Genomic DNA, 20,984 nt, shown 5'->3' on the forward strand with positions numbered 1-20,984 from the left:
GGGGGGGGGGGGGTTCTACAGCCAATATGATAGGAGAAGAAAAGCTCAGATGAAAACAGGAAAGCACTTTTTAAACTAATTATGCACTTCATTTCTTTCTGTGATTTCAGGCCTCAAATATTGTTTTTTGAAGTAGAGCAGAGATGGCAGTGGTGAACAGGAAAGAAGATAAACTGCAGGACTTGCCTTATTATCTCTATGATGTCCACTTACTGTAACAAACTGTATATGATAGCTCTTTATGAGCTAAGAAAAGCTATGGGGTTTTCTAATTGTTTATTCACCTTAAAGGATATGTTCCCCTTTTTTATAGTCAGACGGCCATATGCTCCTCCTCCTGGACATCATGGCCGTTTAAAAGATCCCTTCATAATCTGTCTTTAAAGTAAGTGAGGAGAAACAAAATGCTTAGTTAGTTAGTCTTTTTTTTTCACTCTTTGGATTTTGGATTTTAGTGATGAGCAACAGCGAAGGGATGGTAAGACGAAACGGGAATTCCGTGTTAATAAGAAAGACTTGATTTGACTAACTCAGAAACCTGGAGCCTGATAGTAGTTTCAGATAAACTTTTTAATAAGTATGCACAGGAGGAGGACTGCAGATTCCTCCATCACTTACATGGCAGTGCGTGAGAAAGGGATATTTTAATGGTCAGTGTGGACGGGAGGAGTGATGACAGCAAGCAAAACCTGTTTCAGTGAACGTGAAAATCTGGAAGCACAGCAACATTAAGGCAGTCACTTTGTGAATGCCCAATCCTATTGCTGAAATTCAGAACTGCACTGCATGTAAAAAAAAAATATATATATATATATATATATATATATGTATATATATGTATGTATGTACTATAAGTGTGTCTGTACTTCGGTCATAATACCACATGAAGACATACACTGCTATTCTCCAGGATGCAGTATTATATTATCTGTGAGTACAGTTTGTGTGGGAGGAGTGGTGATTTTACACTCGGTGCATGATTAAATGATGTAACATTCTGTCTCTAAACTTATTTAGGGCAAGAAACTGGTCAAATTGAATGAGGGACTTGAAGAGGAACATTAAACAAAAGAATGTGAATCCTTTGGAGGATTTCGCAGCACAGGTCAGGTGCTGAGAGTGTCAGTGAGATGGCAGAGGCCACATATCCCGGGAGGGATGAATGCCTGTGGGTATCATGATCAGCAGAGCAGAGAAAAGGGACCGCGCTCCACCAATAGGTGTCAGCCTTCCATCCTTCCTGCATGAGAGCTCTGAGGGATTGAAGAAGGTATGTGTTTGTGGTTCCTTGAGTTAGGGTGGCTGGCTCCAGGCAGCATCTGGAGCTGGATGTTTTCTGCAGTTGGCTGCAACTCAAGTGGACAGACAGTTTCACTGGACCTGGTGCATGAACTCAGAGTAGAGCTCGGGGGGTTTTGCTTTCCGTGCCGACTCTTAGAGAGTTACAGACAACGAGAAGATTGAATACAGCAACACTTTCTCTCACCTGATAGTCGCATGAGTTCAGCAGTGGGGGTGGAGGGAAGGACCCGGGAGGGCGAAAACCGGTTGACTCTTCCGCAGGTGGTGGAGGGGGAAGGTAGTCCGCTGGGGATCACACACACACACACACACACACACACACACACACACACACACACACACACACACACACACACACACACACACACACACACACACACACACACACACCACAACACACACACACCACACACCCCCACACACACACACACACACACACACACACACACACACACACACACACCTTATTAAATACTTCCTCTTTTTTCCTACATTCAAACTGTCATCATTTCTAAAAGAAGAGACGCTACACTACTAAAACTTAATTTTCGTTGTATTTATATTCTCAATAACTAGTGTGAATAACTTCTCATAATTAGTGTGAATGGTACAGAAAATGACAAGAACAACAAAAACAAATTCTTAAAAGTAAAAAAAAACATATGCTCTGCATGGCCAAGGTGAAAAGAAAATTACACATCAAACACTAACTGAGGATACTGTGTGTAAAAACTATGAACGGATCTGCTCCTGCATGCTGATCTGTGGATCGTGCATGCACGTCCATCCATTCCTAACACCCACCCAGGGAAGTGATCCAACGGTGGGATGTACTGAGCCCTTCACACTAAACCTTGCCCTGTCGTATTTGTGGAAGCTACCAATACATGACACATTGTAAGGGTTAAAGTTAAACCGTGTCCTCTACAGTCGTGGTAGTTGCTGGCTAACATTTGCCACAAATGATTTAATTTGACAACTTAACAAATAATATTGATGCTTGATTAATCAATATTTGTTATTTTAACAATGGATCAAATGGCTGCCTAATCTGAAAGGTAGGGCTAGGTGAAAATAATTCATTCTCCAATGAAAATTGATCTTTGCTTGAGTGATCGGATATCGATCAATAAAATCTTTAAATCAATCTTTTAATATGTTACTATAATGTTAGTTCTGTTAAGTAAAAAGTACTTTAAACTAACTTTTTTGGGGGGTCAATTCTAAATGGTAACATTAACCTGGTGCATTATCAAAAATATTTGAGGGTTTCTTCTTCTTGCTTGTACAATTTACAGCACGAGTTCTCTGAGAATCTCTTTTATATCCAAGCTAAACTGGTAACGTAACTGACATGTTCCAACCTAATTGATACCGAATCCTTGTGAATCGCAATCAAAAAGATTTGGGAAATTATTGGCGATACTCATAGTAAGGAACCTGCAGGGAATTAGCACCCAGCTCTGCAGGTCCTCTCAGCTCGACGGAGCACCTCAGCCTCTTCCATCGTTTTGGTTGTTAGGGTCCACAACTCTACTCTTTTGGTTCACCCACCACCGCTCTCATCAGGGGCGTTTTTTGGCCCCAACCCACTCTAAAAATCCACTGTGCTAGCTAGCCAGCTAACATAGTGGAATATTTAGCAACTAAACGGACAGATATTTGGAGAAGAAAACGGAGCTAAAAGCAGTGTGAATATTGGACTTGCATTCATCAGGTGAGCTGAAACACAAATCCTAATGAATGCTAATGTAGCTCTGTGTCTGCTGGATGTGTAAATAAGGCCAAATGTATTACTGCAGGTTTAACTTTAGAACATATTGTTCATTGCAAAAAGAGCTGCATTACTCGCTTTCAGGTCCTGCAAACCCTCTTCGCTCATCAGGATCCGATTGATTATTCAGACATGACACAGCCTTTAAGTACCTCTAAAGTTACTCTGAGCTAAACATTCAAAACAGTGAATGTAGATATCCATATTTCTCATTAAGTTGTCTAAAAGATATAATGCACCATTTCCTAAAGGCAACATCTGTACAAACACTTCTCTTCAACTGTCAAATCAAATCAGACGTTGGAAAGAGGTTATACAGTTATGATAAAAGAGAAGCAGAGAAGAAATGGAGCCTCGTCATAACACGTCGATGGAGTGACACACATAATTGTAGCAATTTGGTTAACTAAGTAGTACTAATCTGGAGTGTTTGGCATGTGTTTCTTTTCCCCCAGAGATTGGAAATGTAAAATGAGTTAGACTAGGTGTTTGTTCTGCCAGAGGAGAAGAAGCCAAATTTGTAGTTCTAAAGTCCACGCTAATCCAAGGATTGCATCCAACCACATGTTTCAGACAGGATAAGGAGTTACATGCCAAATTAAATTCTGATTTGGCTTCTCTTGGCAAAGGACTTAACACTGAATCATTTGACCATGTACTTCTAAGTCCCCAAACCAGACATGAGCTTTGCAAATTAAAGGCTTTTATGAGACGTAATGGGAATTTGTTCCAATGCTAAGACTTTGATGAGTCCTGTTCAGAAATTCCATTTGCTTTCCATGGCTTTTTATCTGTTTTCATTAGAATTTAATTGATGTCATCCATGTAGTTTATCCAAGGCAGCTGACCAAATTAATTCAGCGCGGGTTTACAGTTGCCTCGACTAAACTGCCGAAGAAGAGAAAGAAATAAAAAAGCAAGACAGAGTGATAATGTTAGAATTGTACACACGTCTTGAACATTACAACATTTCAGAAATTGTCAGCATTGCATTAAACATTCCCTCTGGGTGCTGAATTGTTTATATAATAACCTTGTGACCTCCGCTAAAACTCAAGTGTAAACCTCTGGGAGAGGAACTAAAATGTGCTGCTCGACAACAAGGTTGTGCCCCGGTCCTCCCTCCCCTCCCCTCCCCTCCCTCCCCCACAGAGCCGTAAGTCACTTGTAACCTGTGGCTTACAGAGAATTAAAACATTAAGATTCATGTACATTTCTCTCCAACATCAAAGATGTTTTTAGATTTCTCATTTCAGGAAAAGACAAGTTGTGGTAAATGTTACAGAGATGCATGCTCCATTGAAAAGGAGTTCAGCACAGTGCAAAGCATCAACACTGTCATTTAGGAGTTAAATGTGTGAATGTGCTCATGTAAAACCCTCTCACCTGTCGGCCATCCGTCCAATCTGTCCTTAACACCTGCACTCAACCTTGAAGACGTTTGTGGCTGATTCAGGGTCAGCTAGGAAACAGTCGTTTACCAGAAGCCTTTTCAATTAGGTAGAATGTAATGTTATTGCTTCTTTTTTAAATAACTTAACATTCTTCTATAAAAGAAAGAGCCAGATCAGATCTTAATATTTGTATATTTAAATTATGATTTTACTGGCTTCATTTAGCAAAATGCTGAAGAGTGGAACCTGTCTCTAGTACTTTAGACTCAAAACGCCAAGGCCAGGAAGTCCATGAAAACCCATAACTCATTCTAGAGATATGTACACACTTAAATAGCTTTGGCTTAACAATTATCACACTTCCAAAAAAGCAATTAAAGCTGCGTGTGGAATATTCTTGCAAACAAACTAAAGTTTACCTTCAGTGTTCCTCACCAAAAGGCACTTGCACGTTGCACCACTTATTTGTGCGTTACACAGAGACTACAGCACGGGGATGGAACTCATCACATTAGAGCCTTCCTCCGTGGGGGGGGGCGTACACAATGCCCGGTCCTTTTCATTTTGCTGACGTCTGTCTCCCCCGAAGCGTCGGCGTCGTGGCCAAACAGGTTCATAAACTACTGGCCCACGCCGGTACCAGCCCTGTGAGTCCCCCCCCCCCCCCCCCCCCCCCCCCCCCCCCCCCCACGGCCCACCGGGGCTTTTAACTTGATAAAAGCAGTGATACACGCCCAGGGAAATATATTAATATTATATTGCTTTGGTAATGGCTTTTACAAAATGTTTATGTTGGGCCGAAGTACAAAAAAATATTGTCATTGAGTAGGTTTCATTAGTTGTATATAGGCTAAAAGGGCTTTTGAAGCAGTTATTTTTCATGTGAAAAGGGATATATTAAAGGTTGTTTCATGAATTTGTATGATAGGATGAATGCCTTCAAAACACTTAGTTAGTTTTTTGTAATGAAGTCTCATTTGTTTTTCAGATTGGTCTAAAAAAAGAGTGAGATAAAGAGAGAGTGAGGCAACAGGAAAGAAACCAAACTTATAACTGCTTCAACATGAATCCATATTAAAGCAAAAAATAACCAGAACTTTCCAGAGCACAGGGGGTTGTTTGAAACATTACGAAATGGGTGAAAATCTGAGAAAAACATCCTGAAAATAAACTTGTATTTTCTACACACAAAAATGCCATTTAATAAAAATGTCATTTTTGTTTGCCCACTTCTCTTTCTTTTACCAGAATAATTTCCTGTCATCGTCAGCGTTATATAAATACAATATATTATTATTATTTTCAAAAGAGGACCTTCTTCTCTCTACAACATAATATCTGGGGGGAAACTTTAAAATTCTGAGATCTCTGCTGTAGTACACAAAACAACTAGCCAATCCGCGTCAGCCAATATTTCGGCTTGTTCTAATGGATCTAAGATCAGCACAGGTTTGGGCTGTTTGCACTTCCTGTTCTGCAGGTCTGCGTGGTGCTTCTGCGGTCACGTCACGTCAAAGCAGTGGGAACGAGGCAGAGAGACGACGCCTCTGTGCTGTGAATGAAGCCGGCTCCATTTGTGACAATGAGGAGTTGAAAGCTCCAAGTGAGCCCTAATGAGAGGAAGCAGCAGGAAGACCTACTTAATACGACAACTTCCCCTGTCTTTATTGAGCAATTACTTTTAAGTAGCTTCTTTGTGAACAAGGAATCCTAATCAGTGATTAAAGTTATTTGAGAGGCCATAAGAAGTATAATTGGTTATCGGGGATCCGGAGTATTGTTGAGGGGAAAGATAAAAGGGTGGAGATGGATCCAGCTGTGACACTGGGACTAATATTACATTTTGTTTTTCAAGCAAGTGACACATTTATAAACACTTCAAGTGCTGTATGTAACTCATGACAGCCACCTTTGTTAGCCCTATACTTGATTGTCTATGAGAAAATGCTTTGAATTTATGGATTTTGTTTAAAAATAATACAGAAAAAAAAGGAATAGATCTTTGTAGGAAGAAAAAAAACCTTTGCAGGTTGAGGATTATGATATGCAATGGCGTCTGAAGGTTGAGCATATGTTTATAGATTTACATATGTACAATATGATCAGTGTTAGAGTGTGTAAGCGCTGGCCATCTGGTGTGTAACGACTTAGGACAAAGCCCAGAAGGACTGCCTTCCTCCTCAGGGAAAGAAAGGAGAGAACAGCCCATCATCGGAAGAGAAACACGCCGTGTTTGCCTGTGTGTTGGACATAACCTGAACTTTTATTAATTTATTGCTGAGAGCTTGGTGTCTGTTCACACATGCTGCAATGAGCCAAAATGAGTGCGGGGGTGTGAGACAGTGGACGAGGCTGTCATCCCCCCAAAAAACTGTTCAGGCAGCAAACACGACCTATATTAACGTTTCTAGTGACGCCGTAGTCCTTATGAAGTAAGCCACGTAGCTATTTATATAGCTATTTATATAAAAAAGCTATTTTTATTTTGGCCATCATTTCAGTGTATCCTCTACTTCCTGGGTGCGACGTCAGCGAATGGGTCGACCAGACAGGTAATCACAAACAGGAAGACCGCCGTGCAGCCCGACTTACTAAAACCTAAACTGTTCATTCTTTTCTATTTACACAAACCTAATCTGTATTTAAAATAAAAATCAGAGCGGTGTCTTTACTCTATACAGTAGCAAAAAAATCTTGAATCGCTTCCAGACAAAATGGAAAAAAGTGTTTTCAGTCCTGGGTGTCACTCCACATGCTTTATCTCCTCCTAGCCGTCCCAAATGTGCTGTGGCAGAGGTTGAGTGCACATTGTTTTGACATAATTATGGAGACATTTTATTCCATCCTTCGCTGGAGAAGAGCAGCTGAGCCCTGCTCTTAATTAGCATGATATGTATAGAGGAGTGATTTATGACTTCATTTGGTTTGGAGATGGAAGAGAAGGATTTGAGGTCTTTGGAGATATACTTGTTTTAAGTGTAAAGGAGCAGACCAAAATTGGCTTCTGCTACCCTGAGGAGAATTCCCACGGGAGGAGAAATTCAAATCAGGAACAGCAGACGGATTATGTTTTTGTATAAAAGCAAAGAAACAAATACTGCGAATAGGTGAATGGTTTCAGAGTTGGCCTTTTTTCATCTTAAAGCTTAAGACATCAAATGGGCTGAACAAAAAGTGCCTCAAAATGGGACGTTAGGAAGTTGATGGAAGGTTTGCTGATGAGTGAAAGCGTGATTCTTTACAGCGGAGAGCGGAGCTTTGCTGGCATTTCTTATAAACACACGGGAGAGAGAGCAAATGAAGCCAGTCAAATGTCACGGCTGTGTAAACTCCGCCGGTGTCAGAACACAAAACCTTTTTCTAACCGGGAGAATCTACTGGAAACCTTCATCCACTCACTCGAAGACCAAGAGCCAAAGTGGAGGTGGGGTAACGGGCCGTACATCTACTTTGAACTTGTATCACATGGCCTTCTGACCTATTGAAATAAGATACTTGTGATGGGTATTCCACTGCTACAAGTACAGTTCCACAGTGTGAGTGATATGGTGACATTTAAACATAATTACCATCTAATGGATACTTAATGTAATTGATGAAGTGTCTTAATCTCTTTGATGGAGAACACTTTACATTGTGCTTGTCAACTATAAAACTATCAAATAGCTTTTTAATCTCACTTAGGGAAAATTACATTTTCAATGTTTTAAGATCATACTGTATATATTATGTGATTAGTATAAAGTACGTAGTGTATACAGTATTAGAGCTAGGCCAATACATGGGAACATATCAGCTTGGGTCACGTTGTTAATATGTTAATATGTTAATGGTAAATAGGTTGCTTTCACACCTGAGCCGTTGGGTCCATTTTAACTAGGCTGATGTCGAGACCGAGGTGGAGAATAATCATTTAGTCGATGCCAATGTTGTCGATGTTGTTGATGTTTCCTTTTGCAACAGGTAAACAAATAAATCTCATTATAAAAAATATTACATTAACTAATATCCCACTAACAGTGAATGAGAAATAATTCCCTACCATTAGCGAGTGTACCTGAAGGCATCATGGAGTCCGTCGGAGCTCACATGCTTTGTTGTTTGTTTACATAACTCACCCACAGGATAGGCTACTGTTGGATGAGTCTGACCAATTAACACGAAGCAAATAACATCGGCCACTGCCATTGGTGCATGTCACTTTATTATTATAATTATTATTATTATTATTATTATTATTATTATTATTATTATTATTATTATTATTATTAAGGGTCGATGACGGTAAATAGGGGGACATCAGTGTGAGGGGACCGGGGTTTGAGTCCAGTCTGTAATGATTTTAGAAAAAAAAAAATCATTGGATGGTATATATGGTAATAATAATAAATAATAATAATAATAATAATAATAAATTGAATTTGTATAGCGCTTTTCCCAAGCTCAAAGTCGCTTTACAGAGTAGAAACAGTAAACAGTGGTATTGTTTTTTAACTGAATTCTCATATACTAACATGGTATGTGTATATTTCAGATATATAATTTATTGTGAATATGACTATTATAATGACTATGTGTTGTCTCATAATTGATTATCACTTCATGCAATCAAATAGAAGGAGACTACTTTTTCCTGTGCCCAAATCAATGTTTGAAATCTTACTCAGCATTCAAAGTTCCTTTGATTCTGTGGACAGAACAGACCGGATATGTATTTTCACAATGTTATGACCCTTAAAGATAGTGCTAAGATTTAGAGAAGTGAAACTTCTCAATGTGGCTGCATAAGAACTAGCAACACATGAAATGTTATAGTGGGGATAAAAAGTTGTACACTATATTATACATATGCATCTCTCTCTCTCTCTCTCGCTCGCTCTCTCTCTCTTTCTCTCTCTCTCTCTCAGGAGAACAAAGAAAACATATAAACTTTGAAGCAAAGATTAAAAGAAGTTGACTTGCGGAGGCTTTAACACACTGCAGACAAAACACAAAAGTAGTTAAGGTCTGTGTTCTACTTAGAGAAAAGTGGGCTCCAGAGCGCGAGCCTGTGGGTTCTACGGGGACAGTGACACACTCATCGTGGATTTCCTGTAAATTCTCCTGGTGACACCCATGAGGGACTCTGACATAACAACCGGTAGTCAGTTTGCCTCTGGCCAGTCAAGCACGGAGGAATAAAAACAGCTTATGCACATGGTCGACACTTTTGAACTGCTCTGAGCAAACAATTAGCGGGTTTCTGGTAACTTAGTGTGAGAAGTTTGATCCAAAACAGCCCCTCTCGGATGTTTTTTAACTTTCACTATGATTATCTTGCTACAAAAACTTATTAACCTTCATAGGAGACGGCACACACGACACCATGTTACTGTCACAAAATGGCATCCGTGTTCATTTGTGTGGTCCTGAGGTTTTTGAAAGAAGTCTGATTTTAATATATTAAGTTATAGATATGAATCTATTCATCCAAAAAAATAAATATAATCTGAATTAAATTGCTGGTGATGACTCATTCCCGTGTGAAGCATTTTCTTGTGGTGGCAGACACTCTTTGGTCCCACCAAATGTATATTCATATTCACTTTATACAGAACCAAAAGAAATTCCCCATATCAACACCTGACTAAGATCATTCTAAACAGATATTTGAAGAAATACTGTATAGCAAAAATAAAAGTCCTGAATGTAACAACAGTGCAAGGCAGTGGCTAGAGAGATTTCTGAAAATACTGATGAGAATGTCATGTACAGTACATGTAAAAGAACAAGGGAAAGTACTGACGGGAGTCAACAGAAACTGAATCTACGTCTGTTTTTAGGAATAAGTCCGCTGTCCTCGACATCACGTTTAACACTCGGTTCTCACGCGTAGTTCAACTGAAACAGAGAAGTCCCCGAGAGCACTGAACACCCTAACTAGTCACCATGTTGATCTACGCACACAGCTGCACACAAAGCCAACGGCACGCGTGCAAAACATTTTACCCAGGACCCTTTACTCCCACTGTCAAAAAGGATGTCAAGATATTGATCTCTGGCAGCCCACCGCCTGTTTCTCTTTTTCTTCCTTCTTTCTGTCGGTTTCTGCTCTTTTTTATTGCTGTTTTAACTAGCTGATTGTGTGACTGTTATGAGGAAAATAAAGTACTCATTAAAATAATTGATGTCACGGTAGAAAGTAATCTATTAGCATCAAATAGGGATGTGAGGTCTTTTTGTTACAAGAGATTTCAAGGAAGGCCAGTTTTTACCACAATGCATTGGTGCACCTGTCACCTCCTCCATCTGCCAATATCATGCAGGCTTTATTTTATTTTTACCATTTTCAAATTTTGACAGGAAACACTAAATGACACACTTCTGTCAATACTGTTGCAAACTGAAGCTAATAGGCCTTAGCAAGGGAGCTTTTATTGCAGGGCTATTGCACTGGATTGCATTACCTTGTACAAATATTCATGATATTTTGTCCACCTCTCCTTCAGTGTGTTGCAGAGCCGCTTCGGATCTAATCACACACGCATTACACTCATATCAGGGTACTTTTAAGATTCCCTACAACTCAAAATGTTGCAGCCAAGAACGTCCATACAGTAAAGAAGTGGAGCACTGACGTCTCAAAGCAAAAAGCAATCGCGACTGCCCTTCCTACGGTACATGTACCGTATGAGATCAAGTTAAACCCTAACATCTGATGTGTTGGAAGGAATTTGGAGTAAAGGGTCACTGTCTGAGACCTATATGTCCTTCACTTCCTCCTGCTGGGGCTTTAATCAGAACAAGTTCTCCCTGAAAAGGAGGACAGACCTCGCTAACCGTGCACTGCCCCGTCCTCCCCGGCTTCTTTGTCTGCACAATAAGACCGGGTCCCAGACAGCTCATTCCAGCCCTGATACTGGCCCCTGCTAGACAAAGGGACAGCGAGGCGCTGTGCCAAATTGACTTGTCCCTAATTTTTATGCTAATCCTCCATTTTACATCAGACAGTCCCCACATTTGATATAAAAGATATTAAATAAATAAAGAGAGCAAGACCCAGATAATCTGTCCATAAAGACGTCTTATCCTTTGACAAGTGGAGATGTCTGCAGATGGTTTTACACATGTGCGTGTTTAAAACTCTGACAACAAGCAGTGTCATTTTTAAATGTTAATGTTTTAATGAAAAATGATGCTGTGGCTAAAAAATGAACATATGATCACTTGACTTTATCACTGCAACATGCTGCAACGTTTAGATATCAGCAATAAAAACAGCTGCAAGGACTTTAAAGACTTAATTAGTATTTCCTCCATAGTTCTCATCTCAATCAACAGTATATTTGACCTCAACTGAATCTTTGTAATGAAGAATTAATTCTGAGCATTGCTCAGTTTATGTAATACCATCATAGCCAATGTGAACAGCAACTTCTTCTCAAGTCACTGAGGTGATGACATATTAACAATGCAACTCCGGCATGACTGAATTCATAACAGTAAAACATTTACATTGCAACAATTATATCATCTACACATGTATCCCCACCCTCTTTATATTGTTACATTAATCCTCTTAATTCCCAGACAATGATTAATTGTGGAAAATAAGACAGTAGCCAACGGTTCTAGATTAAATGTTTTTGTAGTAAAATGACATTCTGGAATTACGAGGCTTTAATAATGCAACAAATCATCCACTGGGAATGACATACCTTTTTTGAAAGGGATTATTTTTATCGTCTTTTTTGGCTTTTATTTAATAAGACAGCTAAAGACAGGAAATGGGGGGGGGGGGGTGGGTACTGCAGCAAAAGGGCCCAGGTCGACTCTACCTGGCCACTGCGGTCAAGACGCAGCCTTTGCACATGGGGGGGGGGACGCTCAAACAGGTCAGCTACCAGGGGGCCCCCAAAAGATTTTTTTTTGTCTTTTTCTTTTTTGTAATTTTGCTGAAAATATGACAACATGGTCAAAGGTAAAAATCAACACTTACGAGTTCCAGGGTTCCGTCCGTCCTTTATAGAAACGGAGGAAACATCACTGAAACATTGAACAATCAAATACAAAACTGCTTGTGGACTTCAATGTATGCCGAAGTACCTAGACCAGGACGCGTTGTAAGCCCAGGACCCCGTAACTGAAAGAGAGACAGAGCAGGGGCCCCCTACTAAATCACAAACAGTTTATTAAATTGTATAAAAATGAATTTGTGTATTAAACTGGGCCTACAATAACATGTTGGGTGGCCTAAAGCCTTTATATATACCCATTTTATGCATAGAGTACTAAACTATTAAAATAATAATTGTTGATATTATTTTATAAATCACTGTTAACACACATGTGGCACAGTGAATCCTTACAATGAACTGGATCTGTGTAGTCTACCTCAGGGACTCCCTTACCTATCGGCCAGTAAGCCTATCAGCAATGGCTTTGTCCCCCAAATGATGATGATGCTGATTTATATTTGCTAATGATATGTTGAAATCATCTTCACACATTTTAATTTTTCTGGAAACTTTTACAAAACTAACAGTAATTAGGTGGCCCCTGTGCAGTGAGATCTCTGATCTAGAACACAGGCCAAATTAAGAAAATGAACCAGATGGGATGACTGGTGACGGTAGTTTGTTTTCTTCCTCGGTGGTGGGCAGAGCTCTAACAGCAGCCGTCTAAGAACAATTTTTACAAAACTAACATCTGGAGTACCAGAGAGGTCCGCACTCAAACCACAACCCCCCCCAGACAGCAGTGTTTTCAACCCGACAGTGGGCTCACTGCATGCCGAATTTCATAACCGTTTCCCCTGTTTTGGAAATCTAGGGTTCTCAGGGGGTTTGAGGGTAGACGTTTACATAATGTTCGTATTACAACACACATACCAGATGGTGAGGTGGGACAAATATGGCCGATGACATGACAAGTGTTGTACTTTTACAACAACTGGCTCACTGATAACTTCCGTCAAATTAACTGTGGACTCAATAGTAATAGTCTTTGTGAAAAATACCATCTATAGAGGAAATGTGTATCCATCTCTTTACACAAAGTTATGTATTGTTGTCCTATAAGTTGCTACTTGGAGCATATGCAAAAATGAAGCATCAATGCCTGTGAAAGGCCTGTAGGTAACACTGAGTAGGCGTCTGCATTTTTCAGATTTTATTTATCAGCAATGACTCAAAAAGATTTCAAAAGACATTCATGTCGTAGTATTCTTCACAGCAAAAGAGAGATGTTTCGCTTTATTTGCATTGATCATTCTATTTTTGTGTTTTTTTGTTTTTTTGGTTCAAAAAGGCTTGCGCTTCTTATTAACAACACTAAAACATGACCATATTGGCCTAAAACTCAAACATATTTTACATCTTTATTTGACTAAACAAGGGAGTCTTCATTAGGACAGGGTTTTTTGAAATAATGAAACAATTATTATATGTTATAATATGAGCTTCTCTTTCGACAGATATTACTCATCAAAGGCAGTTGAGAAGTCATATTTGCCTCATGTAAAACACACAGAGTTATGCTCTGTGGAGCATAACTCTGTGTGTTTGCCCAACATCATTCTGCCTCATCTTAAATAACCTATGGCTCAGATGTGAATCTTAAGAAGTCCAGACTGTAACCCTGTTGCAGTGGAACAAAGGCTAATTAAAGGAGTTTCACTAAGACTCTATTAGTAAATGTGTTTATTGCACATTAACTTGTGGCACTAGATCCTTTTTTAGACAAACAAACCATGAGCCCCCGAGGGGCCTAAAAGAGCAGACAACGCAAGGCTTCCTGGACTCGCACATGACTGCAAACCACAGGTCTTACACTGTATGTTTATTAGAAATTAGGCATGCAACAAGGCCTCTGTCTCAATGCAAAGATGTGAGTGCATGCATGAATTTATTTATTTACAGTACCAATTGTTTACATTTACATCCGCACTACCGTACTTTAACTGTAATATGCAATTACTTTCCACCGCACTTTAATTCGGATAGTTTCTGCCCAAACTTTACCTTATTTCATTAGTATATTATGCTGTTTGCACATATCTGTAAAAAATTTGCAATTATAGTAATATCCACCAAATTCCTAGCTGTAAATCTTGCTCACAATACCTGTTATCTATATTTTGTATTCATAGGACAAACCCATCTGTAAAACTCTGTTTATAATAGTATTCTTTTCTATATTTATTCATTACATATCCATGTCTTGCACTTACGGAACCATTGTATATCCTGCACTTACTGCTATTGCACTTCTGGTTAGACCCAAACTGCATTTCGTTGCCTTGTACCTGTACATGTGTAATGACAATAAAGTTGAATCTAATCTAATCTAATCTAATGAAGCAAAACTATTAACTATTAACTAAACAAAATTATTGCAAGGCCATACGGCTCGATTGATACATACACAGAGCCATAAAAGGAGAGCGGTTCCAGACCCCCACAGCCACACCCGGTCCACCTGTACTTTAGTACTTTAGACCACTTAATGAAAATTCCCTTTGCGTTCTGTCGGAGCACAGCTTAGCAACCCGATGTTGTGATACCGATGGAAACAAGAGGCCCAACCACAAACATCCAAGATCCCTGTAGCTTTAAACTAGAATTATACTTAAACGTACCATGACAATAAAAGTCTCTCTAGCATTATTGAGTATGATGCGTTTGAGTGCCTTATTTTTAATTTATTTTACATTATTTACTGCTCCTCTGTTCACGGTCCAGATGTAGCACACTGCAGGCCCGGAGTAACATCTTTTATCAATGAGCTTTTTAGGACTATAATATATATATATATATATATATATATATATATATATATCAAACTATAACCGTGGCAACCAATACTAAAAAAAGCTCAGCTATCTGGAAAATGATTGAATCGTGCCTTTATTGATTATGTTTTGCAAAGTTTGTTTGAGCAGGTCTTTCTTTCTTCTCTAATTCATCACACCATCACTGAGAAGAATAAATAATTTAAAGAGAAGTGGAACATGAACATTTAGTCATTCTATAAATGGAGAGGGAAAGACAAAATGTGTCTGATGTTTGTAATGTGGAAGATTCGGGACCGTTGGGGCCGGTTTGATCCGGCTGTCAGAACAGTGAGGATGCTGACTTTGAGCGGACATGGCATGCTAAAGAGAAACTCCAGCCAGTGGGGGAACAACACCAATGTTCTTTGATTTACTTTTCTTGTTTCAGAGAGTGTGCATGGTGAGAGTATAAAGGTTTTATTTTAAATTACTTGATATTAGTAATTTAGAGTGTTGTTACCAGAAGTGTCAGGGTGGGTGGCCTCTCCCGGCAGTTTGTAAGGGTTGAACTTGGGCTTGGGTGCGACCACAGGGGCAAATTTCTTGGGTGCCTGCTGCTGGGAGATGGAGATGCTCGCATTACCCAAAGTAGTCTCCATCCTGGCAGCCACTTGTCCCGCCTGGTCGTTACTGTTCACTGGGTTCCACATGGTTCTGATGAGGAAAGACAAACGCTAGGTAAACTCAAGCTTGGACCTGTGAACTCAAGGACTCAGAATCAGAAAAAAGGGTTTATTGCCACAATTAGTTATGCTTATGGGGAATTTGCCTTGGTGAATGGTGCCTGCATATGAAAACAAAAATATTAAACAGCAACAGAAATAAACCATAAATACAGAAAGAAATATATACAAAGTAAAGTATACAAAGTAACTGAGAGGCTGAATGGGTTGAGTGCAGAATGTGTAAATAATATATAGTATGTGCAATGGGCAGATGTATAGTCCAGGATGCAGGTTAGTGCAACTGTAGTGACTAGGAATGGGGGGTGTTAAGACTCAAGTGTCAGAGGGAGATTTATGATTGAGATGTTTTGGCTTCACTGTTGGGGAGCGTATCTGCATTCTATTAGGGCCCAACGATATTGTGTTTTAGCATCAACATCGCGAATAGTCACATCACACAACGTTGCGATGTTGACGCTAATCCTTTTTTGCTGCTTGATACTGTAGAAAAGTAAACTTTCACCTTTTATATGATTATTACCGTCCGACACTTCCCTTTAAGACAGGTAGCCATGTGGACGGCCCCTTTAAGACAGGTAGCCATGTGGACGGCCCCTTTAAGACAGGTAGCCATGTGGGCAGCGTGTGTATGTGACGTTAGTCCTACGGAATTTATTGTTATGGGAAGTGAGGTCTCCGTGTGTAGTAAAGTAAATACAAACTAAATCAGCTGATTAATGCAACATAATCACAACGTCTCCCGGCCTAAAGAAACAAGCAGAAAGCTGCTACCAGCCAGGCTAAAGCTAATATAGTTAGCCTAAAGAAACAAGCAGAAAGCTGCTACCAGCCAGGCTAAAGCTAATATAGTTAGCCTAAAGAAACAAGCAGTAAGCTGCTACCAGCCAGGCTAAAGCTAATATAGTTAGCCTAAAGAAACAAGCAGAAAGCTACTACCAGCTAGGCTAAAGCTAATATAGTTAGCCTAAAGAAACAAGCAGTAAGCTGCTACCAGCCAGGCTAAAGCTAATATAGTTAGCCTAAAGAAACAAGGCGTCTGTCCGTCTCAACTAACGTTACAGCTCGGAGCGGTGACACTGGAAACGTAACACTAATCTACTACAGAAGTCTGTGTCTGATCTAACGTCATTTCCACTGATTAAATTGTTCTTGGACACACAGAGTTTGTTGCTAGTGCCCGTGCGTGACAGACAGCCCAGAAATCTCAAAGAACTGGAAAACTAATGTGACTTAGTATCTAGGGATGCACTGATCCAATATGGATATCGGGCCAAAACCGGTCTATATCCTTCATGTTCCACTTAGGGGATTGCTCCGGCGCTGCAGGAAATTTTGCTGGATACATTTTACATTTCCTTCCTCTGTCTCTGTGTTGGCGTTCCAACCTCTGGTGGACTTCTGAGGACTATGGTTACCTGGTCCTCAGATCTCTGCAGGGTAAATCCAGACAGCTAACTAGACTATCTGTCCAATCTGAGGACTATGGTTACCTGGTCCTCAGATCTCTGCAGGGTAAATCCAGACAGCTAGCTAGACTATCTGTCCAATCTGAGGACTATGGTTACCTGGTCCTCAGATCTCTGCAGGGTAAATCTAGACAGCTAGCTAGACTATCTGTCCAATCTGAGGACTATGGTTACCTGGTCCTCAGATCTCTGCAGGGTAAATCCAGACAGCTAGCTAGACTATCTGTCCAATCTGAGTTTTCTGTTGACGACTAAAACTACTTCTGAACGTACACATGTTCCACCAGAACAACTTCCTTCCTGAGACTATTTAGCAGAGGCACCGTGGCTCCATCCGGAGCTTAGCCCCGCCCAAGACGATTGTGATTGGTTTAGAGAAATGTTGATAGACCAGAGCATGTTTGTCTCCCATCCCAGAATGCTGTGTGGACCAGCCAGACCCTCCTCCACAGCGCTGTGGTCTGGCAATTCGAGATTAGAATAATGTTGACCAGCAATTTAGTATTCTAGTACATTGCAGTAAAGTAAGTTATGGCTCAATAAGAAGACACCAGCAGCTGACTTCCACCAGTATACTGTATACTTCCTCACATTGTTCTACTACGTGTTTCTGACAGGCCCAGTAAGACCCACGCTGTGTGAAACGCCTCACACTGTGGGATGTCTCCCACTGTCTCTGAGGGCTAGGGCATTCCAAATGGAGGAGGCTGGTCCCTGTCCCCATGTGTGAGGAAGACTCAAGTCAACTTTTTGCATTGAAGCTACGGAGTCAGATTATTAAGCAGGTATTATTTTGTAAAACAAAAAAAACAAGGTAATACACACCGAGCATTCATATGTCCAATCAAAAACAAAATATTTTCAAACCAAAAATACTACATAACAGAAAAAGCCTTAAAAATAAAGGATTTTAGTGTTGCTGCAGCTGTCAAAAAACAAGATCAGATCAGTGTCTATAAGTTATGTACAGAGATAAATATGTATTAATTTATTTTCAAATGTTATTAATGTTTTTACAACATTGTTGTTTTTATGGTGGAGGACACTTGGATTGAAATTGTTAGATTAGGAAGCGGTCCATATTAATAGCTAATCCATATACAGTGGTGTGAAAAAGTGTTTGCCCCCTTCCTCATTTCCTGTTCCTTTGACATGTTTGTCACACTTAAGTGTTTCGGAACATCAAACCAATTTAAACATAGTCAAGGACAACACAAGAAACACAAATGCAATTTGGAAATGAAGGTGTTTTATTAAAGGTGAAAAAAATCCAAACCATCAGGCCCTGTGTGAAAAAGTATTGCCCCCTAACTTAATAACTGGTTGGGCCCCCCTTAGCAGCAACCTGCAACCAAGCGTTTTCGATAACGTGCAATGAGGCTTTACAGCGTCCTGGAGGAATTTGGCCCACTCATCTTTGCAGAATTGTCCTATTCAGTTACATTGGTTTTTTTGAGCATGAACGGCCTTTTTAAGGTCATACCCAACTCTCAATAGGATTCAGGTCAGGACTTTGGCTAGGCCACTCCAAAGTCTTTCATTTGTTTTTCTTCAGCCTTCGGTGGTGGACTTGCGGTGTGTTTAGGATCATTGTCCTGCTGCAGAACCCAAGTTTGTTTCAGCTTGAGTACACAGATGGTCGGACATTCTCCTTCAGATCCCTTGGTAGACGCAGAATTCATAGTTCCTTTTATCACGGCAAGTCTTCCAGGCCTGAAGCAGCAAAACAGCCCAGACCATCACACTAACCACCACCATTTTTACTGTTGGTATAATTTTCTTTTATGAAATGCAGTGTTCCTTCTACGCCAGATATACTTGGACACACACCTTCCAAAGAGTTCCACTTTTGTCTCATCGGTCCAGAAGTTGTCCCAAATGTCTGGGGATCATCAAGAGTGTTGTGGAAAATTGAACGAGCTTTGATGTTCTTTTTGCTCAGCATGGTTTTCTCCTTGGAACTCTGCCATGCAGGCCATTTTTGCCCAGTCTTTCCTGATGGTGGAGGCATGAACGCTGACCTTAACTGAGCAAGTGAGGCCTCATTTCTTTGGACGTTGTTGTGGGGTCTTTTGTGACCTCTTGGATGAGTCGTCGCTGCGCTCTTGGGTAATTTTGGGCGCCGCCACTCCTGGAAGGTTCACCACTTCCATGTCTTCTCCATTTGTGGATAATGGCTCTCACTGGTGTCACTGGATTCCCAAGCTTTGAAATGGCTTTTAACCCTTTCCAGACTGATAGATCCAATTACTTTCTTTCTCAATTGTTCCTGAATTCTTTGGTCTCGGCATGATGTGTAGCTTTTAAGGATCTTCTGGTGGACCTTACTGTGCAAGCAGCTCCTATTTAAGTGATCTTGATTGTGAACAGGTGTGGCAATACAGGCCTGGGTGTGGCTAGAGAAATTGAACTCAGGTGTGGACAACCCAGTTATAGTATGTTTTACAAGGGGCAATCACTTTTTCACACAGGGCCTGATGTTTGGATTTTTTTTCACCTTTAATAATAAACACCTTCATTTACAAATTGCATTTGGTGTTTACTGTGTTGTCCTTGACTTTGTTTAATTGGTTTGATGTTCCGAAACACTTAAATGTCAAACATGCAAGGAACAGGAAATGAGGAAGGGGATAAACACTTTTTACACCACTGTATATATATACGTGGTGCTCAAAAGTTTACATACACATGCTTAAGTTGACAAAAAGAGAATAAAAATTATGTTTTGGAAATTTTTTTAATACCTAAATTAAAAATGAGGTAAATCCAACCTTTAGGACACCAATTTTCTTTGTGAATGAATAACGTATTGTAAATAATAAAGTTTCTTATTTAAAATACAGGGTCATAAGTATACATACCCCTAGTTTAAATTCCCTAGAGGCAGGCAGATTTTTATTATTAAGGCCAGTTATTTCCTGGATTCAGGATTATGCATCCTGATAAAGTTCCCTTGGCCTTTAGAATTAAATAGCCCCACATCCTCACATACTCTTCACCATGCTTAGAGATAGCATGGTTTTATTTCAGTTAGACTAATACCTGGTTTGATTTGCATTGAGAGATGATTTTATAGAAAGTATCCCATGCCTATCTCTAAGCATGGTGAAGAGTATGTGAGGATGTGGGCGATTTTAATTCTAAAGGCCAAGGGAACTTTATCAGGATGCATAATATCCTGAATCCAGGAAATAACTGGCCTTTAATAATAAAAATCTGCCTGCCTCTATGGGAATTTAACATAGGGGTATGTATACTTATGACCCCTGTATTTTAAATAGAACTTTATTTATTTACAATACGTTATTCATTCACAAAGAAAATTGGTGTCCTTAAAGGTTGTTTTTACCTCATTTTTTAATTTAGGTATTAAATAATTTCCAAAACATGATTTTTTTATTCCTCTTTTTAGTCAACTTAAGCATGTGTATGTAAACTTTTGAGCACCACTGTATATTATAGCCAGTTGAGGTGGTTTGGGCATCTGGTAAGGATGCCCCCTGGGCACCTCCCTAGAGAGGAGCTCCAGGCACGTCCAGCTGGGAGGAG

General features: G+C 39.9%; 1 protein-coding gene across 5 annotated transcripts in view; it reads right to left on the reverse strand.

The window, feature by feature from the left end:
• The window catches only part of lpp (LIM domain containing preferred translocation partner in lipoma), a 144,823-nt gene that overhangs the window by 81,736 nt on the left and 42,103 nt on the right, over positions 1 to 20,984 (reverse strand). For 4 of the 5 annotated variants that reach the window (XM_032526751.1, XM_032526750.1, XM_032526752.1 and 1 more), the window contains 2 exons: positions 15,744 to 15,937; positions 1,487 to 1,587 (listed from right to left, as the gene is read on the reverse strand). In XM_032526751.1, the coding sequence (XP_032382642.1) occupies positions 1,487 to 1,587; positions 15,744 to 15,933 (291 nt within the window). In that variant the 5' untranslated portion in view covers positions 15,934 to 15,937. The remainder of the gene's footprint in view (positions 1 to 1,486; positions 1,588 to 15,743; positions 15,938 to 20,984) is intronic. The other variant, XM_032526754.1, reaches the window with a different exon arrangement.

This window comes from Etheostoma spectabile, chromosome 9 (genome assembly GCF_008692095.1).
Source record: "Etheostoma spectabile isolate EspeVRDwgs_2016 chromosome 9, UIUC_Espe_1.0, whole genome shotgun sequence".
Classification (NCBI taxonomy): Eukaryota; Metazoa; Chordata; class Actinopteri; order Perciformes; family Percidae; genus Etheostoma; species Etheostoma spectabile.